At 37.8% G+C, this 26,574-nt stretch overlaps 1 protein-coding gene across 1 annotated transcript in view; it reads left to right on the top strand.

Annotated features, from left to right (window-relative positions):
* The first annotated feature begins 2,868 nt into the window (after positions 1-2,868).
* LOC127630515 (semaphorin-3G-like) overlaps positions 2,869-26,574 on the top strand; it is a 36,484-nt gene continuing 12,778 nt past the window's right edge. The window contains exons 1-4 of the mRNA XM_052108096.1: positions 2,869-3,229; positions 18,439-18,596; positions 22,092-22,154; positions 25,661-25,780. Of these exons, the coding sequence (XP_051964056.1) occupies positions 3,139-3,229; positions 18,439-18,596; positions 22,092-22,154; positions 25,661-25,780 (432 nt within the window). The 5' untranslated portion in view covers positions 2,869-3,138. The remainder of the gene's footprint in view (positions 3,230-18,438; positions 18,597-22,091; positions 22,155-25,660; positions 25,781-26,574) is intronic.

Here is a 26,574-nt window from a genome sequence, read left to right as displayed (position 1 = left end):
TGTGCGCATGTTATCAGAGATCCATCAGTACTAATAACCTATAACATTAATATAAAGACCTTATCAGAGATTCATGTTATCAAATTACCTTCAGAAATCAGCAAAGCAAGTTTAGAACTCAGACTGGCCCACAACATATTACATGCTCATTCCAGACGTACATTCCACAAAGAGGTTGAACATGGATATTAGCAGAAATGTAAGACTGGACAATTTTGGGTACAACTGCACTATGGTTTTGGGTTCGGATCTGTTCATTAATCTTCCTATGTAATTCTGTGTCAAGCTTGCTTTAAGAATTGATTCAAACTGCTGTGTAACTGGCCAAAAGCTATAAATACCCACTATTCTGGAGATTTGCAGTGATAATCTATCTGTCAACAAGTCCCACACTGGAAACAGAACCCTGAGCTTTCTTGAGATTTCAAGAAATCAACATATAAAGTAGATACTTTATACTCTGAAATATTCATTACATAAAAACACTGCAATTAATTTAATAAAATGTTGTATTCAATATGTAATGAATATAATTTAGATTAGCCAAAATCAATCTGTCCGTCCGTCCATGTATTTGTCTGTCTGTCCATCCACAGTCATAGCTTTTATAACTTCGAGAGAAAAAACTTGGAAGGGAGTAAGGGTAAGGAAGGTCCCACCAAAAATGTATGAGAATATTCTCAAAGAGCAAACAAGAGACTAATGAAAAAAGGCAAAAGAAGAGGGGGAAATTAGCATCATGTCAGGGGTCACATTCTAATTAAGACTTTCTATAAATGACCTCTTTCCTCTTCAATGGATCAAAGGTCAGCCCCCTGAAGGGTTTTGGGGTTACCTCACTGTTTCACATGTCTGGCAGGTGGCTCACACACTTTCTTTGATGAAACATGGTTAGCTTCAAGTCTTTTTATTATGGTCCCCTTTCTCTTTCTCCCTCTGGTCCGAACATTTTTAACTTACACATAAATTGATACAAAAAATTATTTGAGGGCTATTTTGGTATTTGAGAGTATCAGATGAAGATTCACTTCATTAACTTAATAATTATCCAGTTTAATATTTAAACTGTAAAAATTTTGGCAAATGTCATAAATCTAAATTAAATTTAGAGTATCCATAACATCAAAAAAGTGACACAACAATAGCATGATGGCAATCACATAGGGAAACACTAAATATGAATGAAAGCAAGCAAAATAAGTGAAAATGAAAAATTACATGCATACAGAGAAACGACAATCATTCACTGTATTTAATTGGCCAAACTCTTTATAGTAAAATGTGCATTGTGTCACATTGAGGTCTATGGAAATAAGACTAAGTTAGAAACACACACACACACAATCTCAAATTTGTTCTCCCCGCCCACCAACATGCAACATCCCAACATGGATGTCAGCCTAAATTATTGCCTACTTACTCCTTGCGAACAACAACTGCAAAAATGTCCTATCCAATAAACTAAAAGTCTGTTAAAATTGGTCATAGTGCTCCAGACAGTTTGCACTTGGCAAACTCCCATATTGTGTCCAAAATTGCTCCCAATATAAAAATGTTGCTCTCTGCCTCTTTGCCAGGTCATTTCCAATCCCCCGTTGCTATGTCAGTAACAGCACTGGAAATGGTATGCTGACATCATGCAGCAATGACGTCTCCTTTTTTCAGCGTTGGATTTTCTTGATCAAAAGATCCCGCAGAGTCTTAAATGCTCCCAGAATATCGGGACCTCCGATACTCTCAAGAGGCGTAGCAATACACAATAGGGCCAAGTGATAATTTCAGATCAAGGGAAAGACGGAAATTGTCCGTAGGTTATAGTCAAAATAATCAGAACAGAAATATATAAACGAATTAATGCAAACTGAAAAACACATTTCTTTTTCTGATGCACCCCAATTTAGGGGCAGACTGAGTGAGTGTATAGGGTACATCAGGCCTAAATGCACACCTTAAGGAAAATGTTTTTTTTTTTCTGATAACAAAATGTATCAAGACTGAAAAAATAAATAAATTTTTATTGAATATTGCTGGAGGAACATATTTTGTGTGAAAAGAAATAATAATGGAAGGTTGTGGCGAGGAGGACTTTTACTCCACAGTTGGGGTAAAAGGCCCCCAGGGGGTATATTGTGTAAATATAGGGACAATTGTTATAGGGCAAATAGTTTTGAGACAGCAATATGCTTTTTTTAGAGTAAAAAAGGTGCAACTATTCTTTTTCACATCTCAAGTATTTTACACACAGATTAATCTTCATTGTGATTGGACTCAAGTTGAGTCCACTTTGAACATTTTTTTGTAACAAATCTATAACTGAAACTGGTTATTAACTGCATTTTAAAATAATGTTAACCTGCTTTCGGTTACGTTCTGTAAAATATTTTTTTGGTTTTCATTCATTGAACCCCATTTAGTCCCTGTAAATAAGTATTTTGTCCCTAAATAAATGCCTCAAAATCAACTGTGTATGCAATGATCTCATGGATCAGGAATATTTTGCAGTGTATATAGGGACAAATAGGTGTTTAGGAAAGTGCTGTGATAGCTTTTGTTGCTGTTTGTGAGAAAATAAAATCATAAGTCTCTTTTATCTTTGGGCCTTTAGCCCCGTTGTACGCCAAGAAAAATGCTTTTGTGGTCACTGCAAGAAAGGTGAATTTGAGAAGTAGCACACTTTTTTCTTTACAGGACTTTCTCAGTAACCTCAAAAGTCAATGTAAGAATCCGCGTTCCGTGACAAAGCACGCTGGATTTGAACGTGAGGAGACACGTTTTGCTCTTCTGCGAAGTTCTCATAGGGCGGGGAGGGTGTTCTCAATACTGAACGACCACTCTGTGAGACATGAGAGTATGATAGAGATAGTGAGAGAGAGAGAGAGAGAGAGAGAGAGAGAGAGAGAGAGAGAGAGAGAGAGAGAGAGAGAGAGAAATGGGTCATTTGAGCTCGAGGTGTAGTGTGGGAAAATAGCGCACGCGGGCACAGTCGAGTGGCTCGTGCTTAACCTGAGATCTCACAGGTCCAGCTGCGAATGTCCAACACTGTTTCCAACTTTTACGAGGGGACACCGTCCAGTCAGAAGTTCTTATTGCCGTTAGAGTGAACGTAAAGAAAGGTCCATTAAAAGTGGCCCATTCAAAATGGAATTACCGGTTCTGGTTTTAGCGGCGGTCCTGTCGTTTGCCACCAGCTCTAAACTGAATGTGCCGCGCCTTCGCCTGTCTTACAAAGGTAAAGTGCTCACACAATCTTTATCTGAATCTGTCTAGCTGATATGTTTATCATTTAGGTTCGTATATATTCTCAAAATAGAACTCCAACCCAAATATTAAATGAATAGATGTAAAATAACCTTTTAGAAGGCTACTGGCAGGATAGTAGCTACACGATCCAGTAGGCTAATTAATAACTGTTTCCACCGCTTGAGTGTTAAGGATGCTGATACCATCTCTCGGTTCATTTGTGTAGACTTTATGAATACTTGAAGAATGAAGACTTTTTAGGCATTACAGCTTAATTTTCTGTTACAGCATAATGTTCTGTAAAGCTGCTTTGAAACGAGGTGTGTTGTGAAATGTAAATTGTTTAAGAGTAGGCTACTACCAACAGATGCGTGTGGAAACTGTGCAATGCAATCAACGCACAGAGCGTTTCCAGTAAGCTGTTTTCCTTGTTACTTTTTCCACCCATTTCCATGCTTGTCACATTTAAAGAGTCATTGTTTAAACTTTCCACACAGTCCTCTTGTGACCGTATCAAGTCCAAATCTAAGCTCGCCGTCTTTACATGGCAGGAACTGCTCGGTTAAAACTGAGATGTTATGGCTGCCTGTCTTTTTTTTTTTTTTTATAATGGGGAAATAAGTCAGGATTCAGTAGGCCTATTTCAGGCTACTGTTTTAACTGTTATCTATCCAGAACCCCGGGATCCTTAACCCTCGAGCTATCCTGGCGCGCGCTAACCGCCTCGCAGTCGGACACTCGGCGGTGCGCGAGGATGATTTAACTGTGCTGATTTGGACTTATACGTTGATAAAATACGTTGCTTAACATTAATTTACCTGCAGGCTTAGTGGAATGAGGCGTAGGGTGGTGACATAAATGTGAAGAAGTAGTTATTAATTGTTTATATCAGTGCTCCGTAAAGTTATTTTCATTAATGATTATTAGCTCATGTGTCCAGGTTCTTTCCAGCAGTGTGAGTGCGTGACTAGAGTGCATCTGTGCAGATACGGTCATTTAAAGCGCGCGCAGTCACTGCGTGGAGCTCTGGTTGCGTGTAATCGCCCTGTGGTCTTCTCTACGGACGCGCTATGAACCTTGATAACGATCAGCCTAGAATAGAGTACCATGCATTTGGGGTAAACGTATTTAGATTCTCATTACAAGATTCACAACTGACGGATCACCTTATAGTTATTCGTCACTTTTCGCGCGCCTGCAAGATGAAAAGGCTGAAGCAAGCACGCATGCATGCACTCATCAAGCTGTCAGAATTGTATGGATTGGTCTGGAGGGAGCATGTTATGTTTTGAATGGGAAATAAGGGACAGCCTGTAAATGCCAGCAGTTGTGTGTATGTTGGTGTGGATCTGTGGGGTGCTCCAGTTCTGATCTCTGGTCAGTGAAATGCGTGTGCTGATTTAGTGCTCAGCTTTCACACAGGATTCTAGAAACTTAATCTCAGTTCAATTCAAAGTGCTTGTTTGCATGACAATATTGTTTTGTATTGCCATAAAACAGAACAAGAGAAACCCAAAAATGTAACAAGCAAATCAAGAAAAACAGTTATAAACATACAGAATAAATGTATATTTATTAACACAACATTATCAACAATAGGGTGGGGGTTGGGATATAATTTGTAACCAACATTGTTTTCATTGATTCTTAGTCTGGTTATCACAGAGCTTACAAATTCTACTACAAGCTGTGCACATATGAGTTTTTATGCAACAATAATATCCATCTATTCATCCATCCATCCATCTTCTCTATACAAATATATATATATATATATACCGTATATACACCGACCACTTTATTAGGTACACCTGTACACCTACTTATTCATGCCATTATCTAATCAGCCAATTGTGTGGCAGCAGTGCATTACATAAAATAATGCAGATACAGGTCAGGAGCTTCAGTTAATGTTCACATCAACCATTAGAATGAGGAAAAATGGACTTCAGCGATTTAGACTGTGGCATTATTAGTGCCAGATGGGATGTTTTGAAGATTTGTGTAACTGCTGATCCAAAAACAAAAAACATCCATTGAGCGGCTGTTCTGCGGATGAAAACGGCTTGTTAATGACAGAGGTCAATGGAGAATGGCCAGACAGGTCCAAGCTGACAGGATAATTAGAGTAACCCAAGTAACCACACATTACAACAATGCTTTGCAGAAAAGCATTTCTGAACATACAACACATGGAACATTGTGGCAGATGGGCTACAGCAGCAGAAGACCCATCCAGGTGCCACTATTAGGCCCTTTCCCACCTACTTGTCCTGGTACTTTTCCCTTAGTGACTTTCTAGATGAGAACGTTTATGAGGAAATTTTGCCCTGTGGCATTTGCATTCTTGAAGTACCATTGTAGTGACGTCATCTAGTATTGACCATTTTTATTTTGGCATTATTTGCAGTATAGCAACAATAGCAACAACAACCAAATCAACAACACTGACAGAGACGCCAGGATCAAAACTAAACTTTTGTTTGTTTAGGGCTGTTTTATACAAACTTTGGCTGCATCGGAAATCGTATGCAGCTGCCTTATCAGTTAAGGGTTTAAACAACAGTGTTTTTGGATGAATGGATCCCTCTGAACAGTTAAAAAAACACATTATTTCAACCAACCTTCATACATTCTTATATAGCCACCAAAGACAGCATATTTCAGTTTTCGGACACAGCCTGTGTCTTCAGGTTACAGTTTAAACAGGACCCGTAAGCCGCGGAGTGGAGATGAGACGAGGCAGTAAAAAGCGCTCTTTAACCATGCTGCACACACTGAACTCAGTGGACAACATGTTGAAAATGCACTATAAACATATTTATCAACACAATCTTTTACAATAAAGGCTTTTATGACTCTACTACCGAATTACTGTACCGAAATACTCACTCATTGACTTAAAAAAGACATCTTGATGCAAGTTAGCCATGCTGTAACAGGCATGCTACACTTCCCTCATGTAAACTACATTTAATGACGGTTTAGTGTATAATGAAGTTCATTTACCCACTCTCAATAAACATCTAATTATTTATATCCACCATCCCAGGAAAAAGTCAACGAAGTAATCCAGAATTCACTTTATTTTCTGTATAGTCACACAGTAAAGATGCGATGAAAACTCAAAGTGTGTCTCCCGATAAAGTCACACACATACATACACACATATGTGAAATGGGCGATTCTCTTTGGATACTTTGTTTGTTATATGTTACTTATGTTAATTAAATTGTAAAATTAGCGCAATCCTCTCAGTAGCAGATTAGCAGCTATTTGTTTACTATGGCAGCTGTGGAGCATCTCTCCTTTCTCAATGCAGATTTTTGTTCAATCACAGGCTGCAGCTCCTCCCACAGTCCCTATATGCCCCAGAATTATCTACACATGTACACTATAATCGCATGAATAAGTAGTTATACAGGTGTACCTATGTATATATATATATATATATATATATATATATATATATATATATATATATATATATATATATATATATATATACACACACACCGATCAGCCACAACATTAAAACCACCTGCTAAATGTTGTGTAGGTCTCCCTTGTGCCGCCAAACAGTGTCAACCCGCATCCTGAGATGATATTGTTCTCACCACAATTGTACCGAGCGGTTTATCTGACATTATCATTGGTGCCAGATGGGCTGGTTTGAGCATTTCTGTAACTGCTGATCTCCTGAGATTTTCACACACAACAGTCTCTATAATTTACTCAGAATTGTGCCAAAAACAAATAAAAACCAGTGAGCGGCAGTTCTGTGGATGGAAATGCCTTGTTGATGAGAGACGTCAACAGAGAATGGCTAGACTGGTTCGAACTGATAAAGCCTACGGTAACTCAGATAAACCATTCTGTACAATTGTGGTGAGAAGATTAGCATCTCAGAATGCTATTTCGAGATGTGTGTTGGTACTGTTTTGGCAGCACGAAGGGGACCTACACAATATTAGACAGGTGGTTTTAATGTTGTGGCTGATCAGTGCATATATATAGTATACATAAATGGGAAAAGAGGAGGGCAAACATATGGCAAAACCAAGACACAGAAGTTGAGGTACAGACTCCAGGCACATCTACACTGGCAGTTTTATGTCCATGTTTCATTTGCTGAGGAAATGAATTTAAGGCTGAAGGTTTGGCAGGGCACACATACTGTAGATATATATATATATATATATATATATATATATATATATATATATATATATATATATCTACAGTTATCACTGTACTTATATATATATATATATATATATATATATATATATATATATATATATATATATATATATATATATATAAGTACAGTATTTATCCATGAAGAGGAGACAAGAATAATGAATGTGTGACGTTAGTAGGAGGAGGCAGACGAGGAGTGAGGATCTAAACGCGGGTTTTATTTAACAAGGTGAAAACTAAACAGACAGGAACAAAGGAAACATCCACGATGGGAAAATTGAAACCAAAAACACGAAAACATACAAAGGGTACATGAACTGAGTGAGCAGGACAAAACATAAGCATCCAGGCATCTACAAACAAGCAACGATTGAAAAGGGAATGGAAAACAAACAGGGTTTAAATACACAAGGTAATGAGACTAAATGACAAACAGGTGAAAATGAGAGAGTGATGAGGGCCGGGAATCATGGGAATTGTAGTGCATGACAATTGACAAGTGAAACACGGGGCAGACAACAGGGGATCAGAATGCTTTTACTGTGCAAAATGGATGCAGGTGGTATTTTTACGAAAACATGCATTACCTCCATCCTTGTGGCGTCAGTCAAAAGATTGGTGTAACATTGCAGAACAATGAAGTATTGTAGCAGTTTCCTCCAGAGTTGAGGGGAGATTGCAGCTCATCGCAATTAGGTCACAAGCCCTGGACTTGATCACACGCACTGATAATGACCAAAACAGCTGTTGGTCACTTAAACTATGATTTTTTTAACCCCTGAGCTGTGACCATCCTGGGAGCCATCAGATGAACACATGCTTACTTAATTACAGCCTCAATGCATTCAAGTACCCAGTTCATAAATACAGCTGCCACACAACCATTAGGAAACAAGGATGCTAAAAGGGGTCATGGTAATACAGGGGGAAAAAAAAGAGTAGTGTCAGAGAAATCAATGAATGAATGGAGGTAAATTAAAGAGAAATGAAAGGAGAAATGGCTTGAGTCTTGTGCTGAAGATGGAGTGGAAGTTGAATGAATTTCACCCATTGTCACTTACAGTAGATTATATGTGTGGGAGAAAGAATCTCTTTCTTTCTTTCTTTCTTTCTTTCTTTCTTTCTTTCTTTCTTTCTTTCTTTCTTTCTTAGGATTCATTTAGTTCACCTAAAATTATTATGAAACGCGCTGATGATTTTTGTTCTGCTAAGGTGATTTCATTTCATTTGGTGATTTCTTGTGTTTGTAAACATCCCTGAAATTCTTAACCTAGGAGAGCTTTGCTTGTCAAAGAGCATTGATGATGACCCTTTTCACATGTCAGGGTTTTGGAATGCAGAAGTAAATGATTCCTGGGTAAACTTTGTGAAGTTAGTGAATAGGAGACCAAGGCAAATATAATTTTTGCTTACTCATTTGCTCCAACAGAAAAAGAAAAACACCACTATTATATTGATACAACTTTCCAAATGAAGAATAAAAAGAGAGTGATGGATTATGACAATTAGAAGAGAGAAGATGGCAAATCCCTCAGCAGCTGTGTCAGAAACCTCATCGCTTCTGTGGCATAATGTTATACATTTACACAAAATAATAATTTTTTATTGCAAATATAAAAAAGTTTGCTATATTTACACTGCTATATAAGGCGGAAACATGTCATCACAGTCTGTGAAAAGGGTCCATTGTGGGTGTGGTTCTATATATTCTGTGAGGAGAAAAATACTAAAAATAAACGCATTTCTTGTCTGTGTGTATGAACTCACTTCTGAAAACAAAACTAAATGTGTAAACGAGTCTTGGAATCCATGTGTAGCCATAACAAGGTGTTTAGTCAAGCTGCTGTAGTCTTATTGTGTGAGTGTGTGTATAGAGTGGAAGGCAGTGACTCTCATGGCTGCTGTCCAGAGGGGTTTATCTAAAACCTCACTTTCTGATTCTTGCTTCGGGGAGAGTGGGGTCAAGAGAGGCCAGGGAGCAGGAGAAGACAGAGGGACTGAAAGAATGAGACTGACAGTGAGAAAAATGGGATTCGAAGGGGAGAGGGAAAGAGGGACTGAAAGAGTGAGAGGTTATGTGTTGGGGATTTATGAGTTTAACAGTTTAAAAGAGTTGGTGTAGCCTAATATGGCCTGAAGTAATGTGTGTAGTGTGTGACAAATGAAGACAGACAGGCAGAGTGAGAGTGAGAGAATTAGAGGAAACAGAGCTGATATTAAACTATGGAGAATTGGTATCTTGTGTTGCACTCAAATTCTTTAGAATTATGTGTATGGACATATTTACAGGGAAAGGTTTGGACTCATCTACTGATTCCGTATTATTACTGTTTTACACATTTAAGAGTAATTGTTAAGTGCACCCTTCAATGGACATTTCACATGGAACATGGAGTCCACATGTGCCTGTATGCCCAACAACACTTGCCAATTTCAGCAATTTCGGTAAGCACAGGCAGGGGCGGACTGGGCCAATTTTAAATAAAGAATAATCAACCTACTGTTTCCGATTTCACTGTGAGTCTGCCTCAACTAATCTCATGAGATGCAACCTATGATACTTTTTAAACAGTACTGAAGGAGTTCAGATGTATGCTGGGAACTTATTGGCTGTTTTCCCTTCACTCTCCAGCCTAACTCACCCATTTGGTTTACCAAATAAATTTGAGAAGGAACAAATTCTCTCAAGTGGGTCTAAACTTATGACTGCAAGTGTACAGTATATAGTGAGAAATAGAGCAAAGTGTATAAGTGGTATTCACAGAGAATCTGATTTGCCTTGGAGAGTTTAAGTTGTGATGCTGTGAAATGTTGACATACTCTGCAATAGATTTGTTATCTGAAGAGGAAAAATAATTTCTGACTGTGTGTATATGTCTATCAGAGCAGTGTTGTGTATTCTTAGTGCTTGGGGAAGACACCATGAGATCTTCCTGCTGATGTTCGACTCTGTGAACGGTCTCTGCTGTTGCTTCACTACACCAGTCAGAAATCAATTAGTTCAACCATGGAACTGCTGACACATTCAGCCTGAAGCCCCCTAGAAAATTAAACTGATACTGATCGCACACACTGTCCAACACACACACATGTGTTGGTGCAGTTATCATTATGAGAACTCTCCATAGACATGATGATTTTTATACTATACAAACTATAGATTCTAACCCCTACACCTAAACCTAACCCTCACAAAAAACTTTCAGCATGTTTATATTTTCAATAAAACATCGTTTAATATGTTTTTTAAGCTATTTAAATTATGGGGACACTAGAAATGTCCTCATAAACCACATTTATAGCATAATACCCTTGGAATTACCAGTTTGTAACCTGAAAAAAATAGTCCTTGTAAACCACTTAAACTGCCTACTGTAATGCGCGCACACACACACACACACACACACACACACACACACACACACACACACACACACACACACACACACACACACACACACACACACACACACACACACCAGAGGTGGGTAGTAACGCATTACATTTTCAGGTGTATCTTTTTGGGGGAAAAAATACGTTTAGATTAGGTTTAAAAGTGGGTACATTTTACTCTCACTTGAGTAAATTTTGAATTAAATTTTTATACTTTTACTTCTTTACAGTGTGTGGCGTTACATTACTGGGTTTAATTTGAATGAATGTGTAATTTATTTTTTGAAGGTATTTTTTGAGAGATTATTGAATGGGACTTTTACGAGAGCGGAAGTTCACAGCTACGCACGATGAGACACTCTCACAGACTCTCACACAAGTCATCAGTTCAGCAGCATCAAGCTCTTAAAAGTGAACACTTTCTTCGCTCCGCACAGTGAAAAAAAGAATAGTTCCGTCAAGCAATGCCTTCATTTAACACCAAAGCATGCTGAGGTAAGTTTTGGCTATAATTCTAACGTGGGCTTTTCTGTGCAATGAGATGGTCATTTTCAGGGTAATTCTGTAACTGGGCTCTGATGACATCGGTTTTTAAGTGTACATTTTTAAATCAGTGCAGCAATATATCAGTGTGCTTTGTCCCACATGTCATAAGCAGTATTAATTTACTCCACGGCCTCGCAGGGGTACTGGAAACTATTGCAGCTACTTCAGGCAGATTAACTGTATAAATCCATAAGGCTCTAGTGGTTAAATCAGTATCTTCAGAAGTGGTGTGGATGAGAAACAGATCACCTTCACATTCTTCTTGCGTTTTTGGTGATTCATATTCTTCTCTGCATATTGCCCCTGCAGTCTAGCAAAAAATGACATATATTGAGCTGTTTCTCACCCACACCTATCATATTACTTCTGAAGACATGGATTAAACTACTGGAGTCTTATGAATTACATTTATACTGCCTTATGTGCTTTTTGGAGCATCACAATTTTGGCCTATACAGAGCTAAAAAATTATTTTTAAAATCAGAATTTGTGTTCTGCAGAACAAAGAAAAGTCATACACATCTGGGATGGCATGAGGGTGAGTAAATGATGAGAGGATTTAAAGTCTAAGAAGATCTCTTTAAAGTGATAGCTCAGCCATAATTTAATATTATGTCATAATTTCTCTATCCTCATGTTGTTCCAAACAAGTGTGAGGATTTGTATTATGTGGAACACAAAGTATGTTAGATATATATATATATATATATATATATATATATATATATATATATATATATATATATATATATATAAAACATTCACTGAAAGTATAGAAAGTATCTCCTTATTGTTTTGCATGGAAGAAAGAAAGTCATATGGGTTTGGAACAACGTGATGGTGAATGATGACAGAATTTCCATTAATGATAATAATAATTCTGTAATACATGTTCAATGTGTATTATGTAATGGAATATAGGGGAGTAAACGTCTATTATGTCATTTGTGATAGTAACAAGTTACTCACTACTTGAGTACGCTTTTAATTGGATACTTTCTTACTCTTACTCAAATAATAATTTATGTTAGTAATTTTACTTCTACTTGAGTAATTATGTTTTGAAGTAATTAGACTTTTACTTGATTTAAGTTTTTGGCTACTCTACCCACCTCTGACACACACACACACACACACACACACACACACACACACACACACACACACACACACACACACACACACACACACACACACACACACACACGCATGATAAAATACATCAAAGGTGTTTATGACTGTATCTGTCTACACTAGAAATGAGAACATGATTAACTTCCCATTCAGACATGTGTCCTCCTGAGGGTTACATATTCATATATTATATATTCATATATCCTTTCTCACTTTCTCATTTTCTCTTAATCACATTCAGGCACACAGTCGTTTAAACATAACTAAGAATGAATGCAAACCATAAAGCAAATGGCCCAGCCAGCTCTAATGCAAAACCTCTAAACCCTAAAAGGTAGGACAAATGCCAATGTGCATGTGTGTTATTAATGCTTGTTTCGAAAATTGGTGGCATGCCACTGTGTGGAAAGACAGCTGATGTAAGAAAAGAGTTTGCGAGAGAGGGATATAAATACATTGGTGTTTCATCAGCATTAGCATGTGTCACTGATTAGAATTCAAGCAAACCCTGTAAACTCTTCTTTACATTTGTCATAGCCTACTTTCATAGTCCCTTTCTAATTCTCTCTCTCTCTCTCTCTCTCTCTCTCTCTCTCTCTCTCTCTCTCTCTCTATCTATCTATCTATCTCTTCATCCTCCTCTTTTTCCTCATTGCTGATGAACACACAGATGTGATTAAAGGCTTAATGATTGTAGCGTTTGTAAGAAACATGCATCAGTTTAGTAGAAATGAATTGATCAGATGTGTGTGTGTTTCTGTGGGTATTGCAAGTACTAGAGTACAACACTACAGTTTTAGTTCTCTTTCCAAAGTGTTACTCATCTACTGGCACGCAGCTTCTTACTGTCACTATGGGGAGTTGTAGTGCATGCCAACTCAAACCCCTGTGTAGTATCAGGTTGTCATTTCATCAGGTTTAACTTCATTAAATTGGTGATTATGAATTGTTAGTTTAACAGAGAAGATTATTTATACAGCTACAGGAGACAGACCAGACTACCTGTGTAATCTATACTGAATGTGAGTGTATGCATGTCTGAGACATACACAAATGGCACTTTTCCACTGCATGTTACGGTTCGACTTGACTCAACTCTACTCGCTTTACTTTTCTGAGTTTGCTTTCCACTGCTGTTTAGGGCGGCCTCAATGTGGGTGGGATTATAGGCTGATCGTCATAGTTGCGCGGCCTGTACTGCCATGACATCATCTTAAACGCGACACAAAACAATAAACAAACTTATTTTCAGAAAAAAAACTTCTAGCTCATTGTGCTGCAAAAAGCAGTTCTTGCATGGTGATTTTACACAAGTATTACAGTTAAATTGGCCAGGTTGTTTTAGAAGCAAGCTTCCAGTAGCTGGTCAACTATATAAAGTGAAACTTTCAAGCAGAGTATAGAGTTAACATACCATCCTCCATCGTGGAGTCCAGGGCACTCTCCCTCCCATTGCTCGCCTGTCTAGATAGCATCCATTTGGACGAACCACTTCCACTTTTCCTTGATTGTTCTGTTCTTTAGTCACTTTTAATATTTTTTTTACTTTTCCCTACACTGTTGGTAGGTTCGGTAGCCGTGTCTCAACTGTGCGGCCAACAGCTGATACAATTCCTGAAAGACTTTTGTTTCTTTCATCGCTAACAAGAGGAACATCTGCACCTCGTTTATTGACCACGGTGTGGTTTTGCGCACAGCCATTTCTTTTTACAATTCGAAAGTCACGTGAACAAATGATACTGCTATCACTGTAGCTAACTTTAAAACTAGCAGGTCCGTGTCGAAAATCCAGTGATGCCAGTGGTGACGATTCTCTCTGACCAATCAGTGATCTGCAGGATTTTGACGTCACATTTAGTAGCGCCTCGGCTCACTTGGAACTCGACCGAGGTGGTACTAAAAAAAGTACCAGATACCAGGTACAATCCACAGTGGAAAACCCCCAAAAAGCGAGCAGAGTCGAGTTGTACCATGCAGTGGAAAAACCCCATTAGATACTAGAAACAGGTGGAAGGTGAAATGTGCGTGTGTGTTCTAGGGTGTATGTTTTTTGGGGGCTTGAAAAGAGAGGACCACAATGTAGAGTAATGTTTGTGTATGTTGTGTTTTTTTGTATGCGCGTGTATGGGTTTACTTAGTTTGTAGCCTGCGTCCATATTCATGTACTGTCAGAGTATCTACTGCATTTGATGAAGAATGCACTTCTCTGCAATTTATAAAATGCATTCATTAGGTATGCAGTTGAGTAGTTTAAATACATTCCTAGACATACTTCGTATTTGTGCCATCATCCGAATGTATGATGTTGTAACAACAAAAATATTTTACTATGGATTTATTCAACAAGTACAATTTAACCACGAAGAACAACTTTCTTGGTGTATATAGCATTTGAAAACAGCTGCCTGACTCTGCGTTTTTAAGATCATTATGGGAATATGGGACAGTAAAGTTTCCAGTGGGTATACATGTCAGAAACTCGCAGCAAGGGTATGTTTCTGTTTTATAAAAACTGAGGATTCTGACATACTGCTCAAATGACAAACTGCTTTTGGCATACTATATTGTTGGGGAGTAAGAATATTTGGACACATGATTAGTTTGCACACAAATTTGTCCCAGAAAACATCCCTATGGGGACATTTGGGATGTCCTCATTTGGAATATTTTTTTATAATTCTAAAAATGGTAAAAGGTTTTTTGTTTCTGTAGTTATTAGCAATTGTGTGTGTGCATGTGTGTGTGTGTGTGTGTGTTGATAATGAGGACACACACATTATCCAAGTTATAGTGAGCAAAATAGTGAGTAATTAATAAAATATCTTTGGAATAGGAGAGAGAATTAATGGGTATGGATGACGCTGAAGCTCTAAATTTCTTTGGAGGTCTGTGTCTCTGTTTTATTTAATTGTCTTCAGATGTGTGTGTTGATCCATGGGGGACACAGTGTTGATTCATGAACTGGCGAGTTATTGAGATCATCTGCCACCATTGTGCCTTTAATCAGGACATTGGACATGTTACTTCAGAGAAGCCCAGCAATTAGTGTTTCTCTATGAACGTTCTCGATAAAAAGCATCTGCTAAATGACAAATAAATAAATAAATCTGTGAATTTGCACATGTATTTGCGATTTTGTAAGAAAGAGGGTGTGTAATTGTGTGTATGCCAGTATTTCACTGTTTGGACACTGGGTTCTGGAAAGCAACCGTTATGAGCATTTATATTGTGTTGAGAAACTTGCACGCAACATCAGTAAAAAAAATAAAGAAAGAACAAAACTCTTTCTCTCAAGTTCAGCTTTGGGAAAGGTATTTGAGGATTACATCGTAATTGTAAAACTCCAAATGTATTTGGTAAACTCCTTAAATGGCTGAGAGAGAGTTTAATTGACGTATGTGGGGAGTGCATTGTGGTTGTTGGATGTGTGTTGTTTATAATTGTGATTTTACTCTTGGCTTTGTTGTTTGGCTTCTGTTTGTGCTCTTTTCAGCAGTGCCCCATTAGCGGCTTTAGACGCATGCCACCCTCTTTTTCTTGACTCTATTTTTTCTGTCCAATTACACATTATATGAGGAGAATGTGGAGGGAGTGTTGGGCTGCTCTTCAGGAAACATTACATGAGAATGTTTAAGTGTTTAAATAGGATATATGGTAACCTGGTGAAATACTTGAGTGTTTGTCAATGTGTGTGTGTGTTCTTGTGTTCCCTCTTATCTCATTCTTGTTATCCCTCTGACATCAACCACATGCACTTTTCAGCTATGTCTCGTAGAATCACCTTACTATGCTTACATTTTTGCAAATTTCCACACAGTTGACATTTCACCTCGGAACTGCCGCTATGCGTTTAAGTAACCACGTCAAAAATAACGAGGCTCATATAATCCTCTACACACGCACCTATTCACCTTCCTGTTTTCTATTGTTTTGATACAAAGCCAATTATAGTAACTACAGACTAACACTAATCCATAAACCTACCAATGAAAGAGATTGTTTTTAATTTTTACAGTAAAATTATTATTTATTTTGTTTCAATTGAGGATGTCCCCAAAGGGAAGATTTTATGGCAAGCTGAACTGACTTATATTTATTCCCAAGACATGAATTGTTGATATTAAAAATTCCATTTTCAATAGTTGATCATTTTTATATGAGGAATGTAATTACAACTAGTGGAAATGGCAATTCTTGATATCAGTAAATACATTTGCACTTTAATTATACGTTAATACTTGATAGAAAAAATTATGTCATTACTTGCAGAAATATACATTCTTGATATCATTTTTTATTATTTCAATTAGTATACTAAGTGCTGTTCTTAACTGCATTTTCTCTAGTCGAATTTCACAATAATCAGTCATCTACTCCTATTCATAATACCATAACGGATATCTAAAATAAATGTTTTACTAGTTGAAATTCCAGTTTCACAAACCAGCAATGCACTTCCTACTAGTAAAAATGATACTAGTGCAAATATTAATTATTGATATCAACAATTGTATTAATAGTAAAAACTAGCTACTAGTAAAAATTCCAAATTTTATATCAGTAATTTGGTTTTCCCTAGTGGCAAAGCTAACTTCTGATACCTGCAATATGATTGTAACTATTAAGAATGACTTTTTAGATATCTTTAATTACTTTCCAATTTTTTGATATCCAAAATTCATTTCCAGATATTTTAAGTACCTAATCAAACATGCTGAAATGTATTTACAGATATAAAGAATTGGCATTTTCACCAGTTGTAAAATGAATCCGGAATGGATATTTGTTGTAGTAACATTGCAATTATTGTTATAAAACAACTTTTTACTAGTAAGAAGTACATTTCTGATTTGTGAAATTAGAATTTCAACTAGTAAGAAATACATTTTTGATATCCGTAATTGTATTTTGGTTGACAGATCATTGTGGAATTCTACTTGTGAAAATGTTACAGATATAAAAGCTAATTTTAGCTAGTTGATGATGGCATTTATTATCAGAAATGTTTTTACTAGAGCAAATGAAATGACTGATATCAAAAATGAACACTGTCACTGGTAGTAAGTACATTCCTGATATCAAGAATTAGCATTTTAACTATAGTGAAAATGGAATGGTTGATATCAACATATCCTGCATGTGATTAAATGTCAATTCGGCCTGCGATAGGTTTTAGCTGCATTTCATCCCTAGAGAAAAGGAAAGTAAATCCACACATGCACATACATACACACAGCACTAGCTCATTTCTCTAATACCTAGGACTCACTTTAAGGGTCAAAGATCCCTTTCCATTCTTTTGTCTTTCATTTTTGCACCATATGCCATCACATTCTCAGAAGGGGAGAATGGTAACTTAATAGTTGGGGATCTGGTATGTTAACACAAAGATTACATGTTCAACAGAAATCACAATCCTGCTCTTGAGCAAGGCACTGAACCTAATTGTATTGGTCTAGAATGAGTCTTATGCAAGTGGTTAAAATGCATCTGCTAAGTACTGACGTAAACTAACAATCTGTAAGATTTGGACTTGGCTTTGAACAAACAGTCACGCCAATGAAGCACAATTGAATGGAATTTAGAATGAGAGAAACAGAGAATGAGGGGTTTAGTCTTGAATTCCAAATCCTGAACCCAAAGAGCTCTCTACAGCAGTGTAGAACACCAGGCATATTCCACAACAGCTCCAAGTGCTTTTCCTGCTGTTCTAGATTGAAGAACAGCTCTTTGCATGTCCTCTTTCTGTGCTTCATCACTACCCTAAACATTTTCTCTCTATTAAAGCCAGTCTTCTTTGATAGAGAGAGAAAGATTTACTGTAAACTTTCTGTTGAAATGTGGTTTTGGTTATCAGGTCATTCATAATTCATATTTGTCTCACTATATCTCAGTTTCTCTATCTCTCTTCGTTTCCCACAGATCTGCTGGCCACAAACCGTACCTCTATCTTCAGCGGTTACCATGGCGATCTGCACTTGTCGGCTGTATATTTGGATGAATATCATGACAGGCTTTTCCTGGGAGGGAAAGATGTTTTGTACTCACTGAGACTGGATCACACACATGATGCTAAAGAGGTAGCTGGCACACACAAACACTGTGATAAGCATAGGAAAACTGTCCCAAGAAAAACACATGTGAAAGCAGAGACAATGTAAAGTGATGGTATTGGTAACGTATGTGAGTGTCTATTATTGGAAGGTGTCATGTTATTCAGTCTGCTCTGCTGGAGACAAATTCAGCAGACAAAAATGCTGACACACTTTAGACATAATTACAAGGAGTGAATGTGAATAAGTGAGAGAAAGACAAAGGGAAAGAGAGAGTCAGGGGTGACATCCACCTGGACGATGCGATGGCAGCCATAGTGTGCCAGTAGGCTCCTCACACACCAGCTATTGGTGGAGAGGAGAGAGTTGTGTTATTGAGCCAATTAATAGATGGGGATTATTAGGAAGCCATGATTGATAAGGGGCAATGGGGGAATTCTCTTTTTCGAGAAGTGTCAGGATCTCGGTTTATCGTCTCATCCGAAGGACTGAAATGACAGGGGAACGTAGTGGGACACAGAATAGGTGCAGTGCCTTTTATATAAGGTGTGTGAGTAAGCGTGCAAACCAGCTTTTTCCTTAAAAAACATTGTTTGAAAGCATCTGATATATGTTTAACTGCTGAATTATGGCAATTAAGTTTCGTTCACTCTGGTGCGACCTGTGTTGTGTTTCCCATCATGTGCATGTTTGTGATGATGCAAGTTGATGACGGAAAAGCACAGGGGTTCGACAGAATCGCATGTGAGTCTGAAACCAGACCAAGGCTGCGGAGGGCACCGGGAAGAATCTCACTCGGATTCGGACCCCACCTTATTGGTTCTTCATATAAGTGTGAACCGTGCTGGTGTAGTGGTACATTTTTTGTTTAGCTTGCAAGGTTCAAACTATGATCCAATATATATGGGTGGATGATGACAATTTCAATTTAAAACAAGCGATCTGTGGTGCGATTTGCTTAGTTTTGTTTAGTTTTACTATAATCCTACAGAAAACTATAATCTTAATGGAACACATATATTTACACACTCTTAGTTCTTGTTTTTCTGCCATGTTTTGTTTTTGTTGGAAGTCAGTCAGTCCATGAGTCAGAATGAGGCATAAACAACTGTCCACAAACAACACATTCAACTCCTATAAACTGGCCACACTTGTGACAAAGATGTGTTTAGGGCACACAGACATTTAAAAACATAAATGGTGTTTGTTTGATTTTACATGTTTGGCACCCCTTATTGTTTTATTGGTGTAGTTTATAACATAAAATTTTCAGTCATCATTGGCGTGTAAACAGATACTGATCTAAATGGACTGAAAAAGCAGAATTGCTTTGGTACTACTTGTCTTTAGGTTTTGGCAATTTTTTCATGTAATTATCTTTGTGTGTGTGTGTGTGTGTGTGTGTGTGTGTGTGTGTGTGTGTGTGCGCACTGCTGAGCTAAATTAAAGCCTCTGTTCATTTTAATGTGTTTTGACCCAAGCGACTGGAGCCTCAAATAGTGTGGTTATTTTTGTTAAATGTGCATGTTTGTTTTAGAGATCATGCCCTATGTCTCCATAGACCTTATCATTGTGTGTGGCCTTGTTAGAAGATATGAACAGGAATAGGAAGTAAATTGCCATGGTGACAGACATGTGGGAGTGGCTGCCACCTCTGGGGTTATGACCCCTTGACCTTCGGTTCAAAGGCAAACGTTTTCTGTCTGGTCAGATCTTCATGCACTCAATAAGGCCTTCATACCAATACTGGCAAGAGTGTGATTTCATATATTAGTTTCTATAATGAGATTTCAATAAAAAAATCTGAATGTTATTACATTGTTGTTACAATGAATTTGCAATCATAAGGCTCACTATATGCTACTCTACAGCTGATCTTGTTTAATTTTAGTAACAAAGTCAAAATGCTTTTAGCCTTTTGAGCACAGCACAAAACTAGGGTTGTTTAATGTGCAATTACTAGGATGTGTGTGAATACGTGTACAACATTTCTTTGCAGATTTTATCTGTAAACATTCCCGATCAAAGTGAAGGGTGCCACAGGAATCAAAGCAGTGACTCATGATGTTTTTCTTTAAGTGGAAAATCACCCTGCCCTTATCAGACTTCCTTCTTCCCTCTTGGGGATGTACTCACTGTTAATCTCCATAACTTCAGCCTTTATCTCAACTGATCTCAGTTCAGTTTGGGGAATCATGCCCACCCATTTATTTCAGATAACTGGCAGGATGCAATGGTCTAATATCAGCCTTACAATCTTTAAAGCCCAGCTGCTGTGTTTCTCCCATGATTAATGGAGAATGATTAATCTTAAACGCAGTGTATCCAGAACAAATAGAAAGGGTAAATAAGTGAGGCTGCTTTAGTGTGTCCAGAGAACCCTTGCGCTCATAAAATGGTTTACATTACAGAGCTTTTTCATTATTTATGAAATTTGAAAGACAAACATGAAAAATATGATGTTACATTAGACCAGTAAGTGTTTTGGAAAAGTATGATGTCTAATTAAGGAAACAGGAAATACCTTTAAGCACAGGAAGGACACTGGGTAATGTAGTTGATTGCAGGTTCCGGATTTAGACAATGTTAAGATGTGTAAGAGCTCAACAAAGTAAAGAAAACCCAGTGACTCAGTCATTGTTTAATCATACCAGAAATGCCTGGAACAGACATTTCTGTGATGATCTAATATTTTGGGCAGGATGAATCTCTTTGTAACCACCATATGACTCAAACAGTTCTGATAATCAACAAATCCCACAAGTGTTGAACAGATATTTTCTGTCAAAAACTGACACACTCATTTATATGTTTCCCACTAGTTGATTTCTTTTTGGCTAGTTAACATTCTTAATATGATTGTAGTTTACTCATCATTATTTAATCTGGCTAGCAGACTGTTATATCTGATCTCTAATGCTAATGTGGACCAACTAATATGAGGAAGTTGCAGATCTGCACAAACAATCCCACTAGTCTCTGTGTGGTCTGAATGTGACAGTGGTTCAGTGCCAGACTGATCTATGACACATATGAAATGAATGTGACAGGATGTACGATCTTATTATATACTTTGATAGAGGGGGTCCTCCATCTGTGGCAGAGTTATGTGAAAAATGAAGGAATTCTGATGGGTTTTGATGTTTATTTCTCAATTAATCATAATATAACATTAGGTTTTGCTGACTTTGACACTCTCAGATTTATTGCTTTCATAAATCTGTTGGTTCATAAATCTCTGGTTTTATTGCTGAAATTCATGGGAGCAGCAAATACTCACAAGTCGCTTTTTTTGTTACACAGCCATCCTTATATACTGAATCTGACAGTCTCTGTTTAACAGCGAATGTCTGATTTTGTTGTGGTCATGGACCACTGAAACCTTAGACCACTGAAACATACACTTTGCACAGCCTTGTCACCCCCAGACACATTTTCTTGTTAGTCTGGGTGTGACAAAGTGTATGCTTTAATTTATGATGAGACAATAAAATATCATGTATTCTTCCACTTTTTCTCCAGATCCATTGGCCTTCATTGCCTGGTAACCATGAGGAATGTATTCTCAAAGGAAAGGATCCTGAGGTGAGTGACTAACTGGTTTTGAATTCACCAAAGCATTTATCAGACCATAAAAAATCCATCATTTTGTGATGTGTCTAACTGAAATTTTTGCTCTGAACAGCAACACTATTCAAATAATAAATACAAAACTAATTGCATTAACTACATGAAGTTGGATATTTGGAAATACGTTTCATTTCACATCCACACTAATAAGATTTTGGTTGAAAACACTTTGATTTTGCTTCGTTAATGCCTCTCACCCTGGTACAGTTAGTCACTGTTATGTTCATAAGGACTCTTATTTTGATATGGTTTTTGTCTTCTGTCAGTAGTTTGCCCCAAACTACATTTCCCATGTTGCACTGCCCTCATCACAGCCATCTGTTCCCACTGTGACAAGATGTCATGACTGGCATCAGCAAATGCAAAATTTCCACACTGACTGCTACTCTCTAATGTATCTTGTCGTTGCGCTGACATTTACAGTAGGTAATTACAATGGAAACTTATGTAGATAGACTAAATTGATTTGTAAAACTAATTAGATTTGTCTGCAGTGTGAAGCCTAAATGCCCCCCTCCCCAAATAAAGCTGGGTCAGTGTGTCACAGGTTCCAAAGTTTTTTGTGAAGCTTGCATATTTTAAATGTCAATGAGGTTTATTTCTCAATTTTTAGTTAGTATGTATCAAGTATCAAGAACATTGCATTTGATTTTTTACAATCTGCAGTTTCACATAAAACATATATCCATCATCGGATTGTGCTGCAACTGGCGTGGTGAGTGGAGAGAGAAGCCAAATGCTCATAAAGGAGATTTGATCCACTCACTTATCGTTGTCTTGCTTCATCCATGTGTATGTGTGACTCACATGTCTCTTAAATCTATTGACCAAAGAAGGCTGTCGCAATACACACACCAAAGTTAAGCTTTCGTTTATTTTCCCATTTGCTTTCTCTTTCTGTTTCTCATTCTGTTTCTACTTTTTCAGCCTCTCCCTTTTTGTCTTTCACCGCCAAGAACATGTTAATTATGTTCTGAAGTCTTTCATGTCCCTTGTCCCTATTGGTGAACTCTCTATCTCTCTCTCTCTCACACACACACACACACACACACACACACACACACACACACACACACACACACACACTTAGAGAAATGCACTCTGCATCTGTTAGTGTTTAGTGTATTAGTATGTTTCGCTCGTAATTTGGAGATGTGAGACGTCTCCATGGGAACATGCTCTGTGGTGGCTGTCCCGACAGTATTGTTTGATGTGACAGGTGAGTGTGATTTCACAGCAGTGTTTTAATGACTCTGTTCATTGTGTGAGTATGTGTTGGGGAATTGAACAGGATATTTGTTTTTCTTTTAAGCTCTAGCTGGTTTTACACTGAAACAACACACAGTTATGAGCTCAGAAGAGTTTTACGTGCCCTAGAAGAGCAGTACTTCTTAACTGTTTTTTCATCAGGACCCAAATCTTTACGTTAGACATCAAGTGGTGACCCTACACAGTCAGGGCTTGACATTAATACCCGCCCACCCGCCAAATGCGGGTAGAATTCAGCAGTGCCAGGAAACTCTGTCACTTTTACTAGCCACTTTGGCAAGTGGCCGCAGCCGAAGCAAATGTAATTGTATTCATCCCGTGTTCAGTGACGCTTCTCAAATCTGACACGCACATCTCAGCTGGACGAATGAAGCATGCTTTTACCTGATCCACCACAGTGCACATAAACGTGTTCCAGAGATAACATCGGCAGAGCTCTGGAACAGCGCAGAGCAAAACTTACATGATTCAGTTGGGCTTCACTTGATATTGCGGCAGCCGACCACAAAACTTATGTGATCCATTTGTATTCTACTGAGAAAGGTACTATAAAAATGAATGGTGACTGAGTTTTATTTACTTAACATCTTGTTTTGTACTTTTAACTGTGAAAGTTGTAGTAGTAGTGTTTAGGCTATTAGTATTTCATAACAGTAGTTGGATTTTTTGGAAAGACTATCTTCATTAACCTAACCACAGTAATGTGGAGTAATCCATGGTCTGGCCTGTGATTATGGCATTATTACAAATGTCACTGTTAAAAAAATGAAACGACAATGGTAAATGAAGGCAAGTACATTTTAGAATGGTTTAAGTGTTTAAAAATCTGGGCTTCTGTGGACAAATGGACAAATTATTGACAATGTTTTTCTCCTATCTATCCTATTTCTGTGTTAACTGGCCATGTTTGCCTTTAGACATTCTAAGAGATTACTTAGGCTAGTGGCTAGTGACTTTGCAATACCATTAGTCACAGTGGCCAGTGAACCAAGAAGTTAATGTCAAGCCCTGAACACAGTACCAATTATTTTGATCATTTAAAGGTAAAAAACAAAACAAAAACAAAACTGTCTTTACATTAAAATCAGTGGACACTGGGTCAAAATGTAATTTTATTTTCCCCTGCTTTCTGCGATACTATCAGAACAGACCTGTTCTATTTTGGGGTTGTGAACTACAACACAGCTTATGAAAAAACGACATTGTTGTGTTGGATTGCTCTCTCTGTCTGTCCTGCTGGTTAACATCTGGTCGTAGTTTGAGCATCTACCTGCATCTTTTATGACCTTTGACCTTTCCTTAATTTATGTTTCAATGCTTTTGACCCAACACAGTCAATGAGGCTGCACACAGGTTAACATAGTTAAGAGTGTGCACATGTTGATTGTGTGAGTGTTTTTACGTTTTCTTCCTCTTTCTGTACTCTTCTGTAATTAGCCTATGAGAGCTTCTTTTGCATGTTCATAGCTATAATTGGTCTTCAGTGATGAGTTTTCAGTGGGGATAATTTACTTGCTATATGCTCACTCTTTTACTCTGCTACAAAATGTTGCTGATTCATGTAACTCTCCCTCCAGACACTCAGGTAACACCAAACAAGGAACTCTCAGTCATTCTCACAAAATCCATCTTGATCAGGAAACACACTTAAAGAGTTTGGCATTGTTGGCCAATGTATATGTGTGTTTGTATGTTTGTACGTATGGGCTGTAATCATCAACTGGGTCTGAAATCAAAGGCACCTGTCTTGCTGGATCACAGCCCATTCAGTCAATCAGTACATTTACGTGCTCATTGAAAGTTTGATTTTAGTCGGTCTAAAACAATTAACTGTCTTTACTTTGATAATACGACTGTAGCTCGGCTGTATATACATATTCAATTACTTCAGAGGCAGCATTTTTTAATGAAGAAACCTACAAAGAAAACTGGTTTCAGTCTGACTACACAAACAGGATTTTTTAATGTTATGATTGTGGAAGGATACATCTGTGCTGCTTTTAAAAACCAACCAGATGACAACAAAGTGACAGGATGTTACTCATGATGGATTCAGATGTGCTTTGCCTTCCATCATCACTGTGCAGTATAGGGAAGTCAAAGCACAACTGAATCCATCCTGTGCTATTTTTTTCATCTTCTAAATACTGTCACCAAGATTGTACCCTCTGTTTTTTTGTCTAATTTCTCAGATGGAGTGTGCTAACTTTGTACGACTGCTGCAGCCGTTTAACCGCACTCACCTACTGGCCTGTGGAACAGGAGCATTCCAACCTGTGTGTGCATATGTGTATGTCGGACACCGCGGAGAGGTAACACACACACACACACACACACACACACACACACACACACACACACACACACACACACACACACACACACATATACGTTGGTGTGGCTATCCTTATGAGGACTCTCCACAGACAGGACATAGTGATTTTTATACTCACTATAGTATATAAAATTTTATACTAAATATAGATTCAATCCCCTAACCCTAACCTTACCCCTAAACCTAACCCTCACAAAAAACTTTCAGAATTTTTACATTTTCAAAGAAACATCGTTTAGTATGTTTTTTTTCTTTTCCTTTTCTCCCTAATTTGAAATGCCCAATTCCCAATGCATTCTGGGTCCTCGTGGTGGCGTAGTGACTCGCCTCAATCCGGGTGGCGGAGTCTCTGAGACGGTCAATCCACTTATCTTATCATGTGGCTTGTTTAGCGCATTACCACGGAGACATAGCACGTGTGGAGGCTTCATGCTATTCTCCGCGGCATCCACGCACAACTCGCCACGCAACCCACCAACAGGTTGAGCCTAAATGTCAAGACTAGATCATGAGAGAAGAGACAAAGCAAATACACACACTATACACAGACACTCACTTTTTCAGTATCAAAGGAGACATGTGGATAAAGATATTGTCTTTAATGTTAGAGTTAGGATGTGTTTAGTGTCATCTAATATAGGGCTGTATAGTAATATAGGTATAGTAATATAAGGTCTGTAGTAATTATAATTAGCTTTATATTAAAACAACAGAGGTCTATGCTGCCCCACAAAGCCAAAACGCAGTAGCATCACCAACAACACTGAAACA

This window comes from Xyrauchen texanus, chromosome 37, assembly GCF_025860055.1.
Source record: "Xyrauchen texanus isolate HMW12.3.18 chromosome 37, RBS_HiC_50CHRs, whole genome shotgun sequence".
In the NCBI taxonomy this organism is placed as follows: Eukaryota; Metazoa; Chordata; class Actinopteri; order Cypriniformes; family Catostomidae; genus Xyrauchen; species Xyrauchen texanus.
The sequence above is the reverse complement of the archived record's forward strand: the minus strand, read 5'-3'. Positions and strand labels throughout refer to the sequence as shown.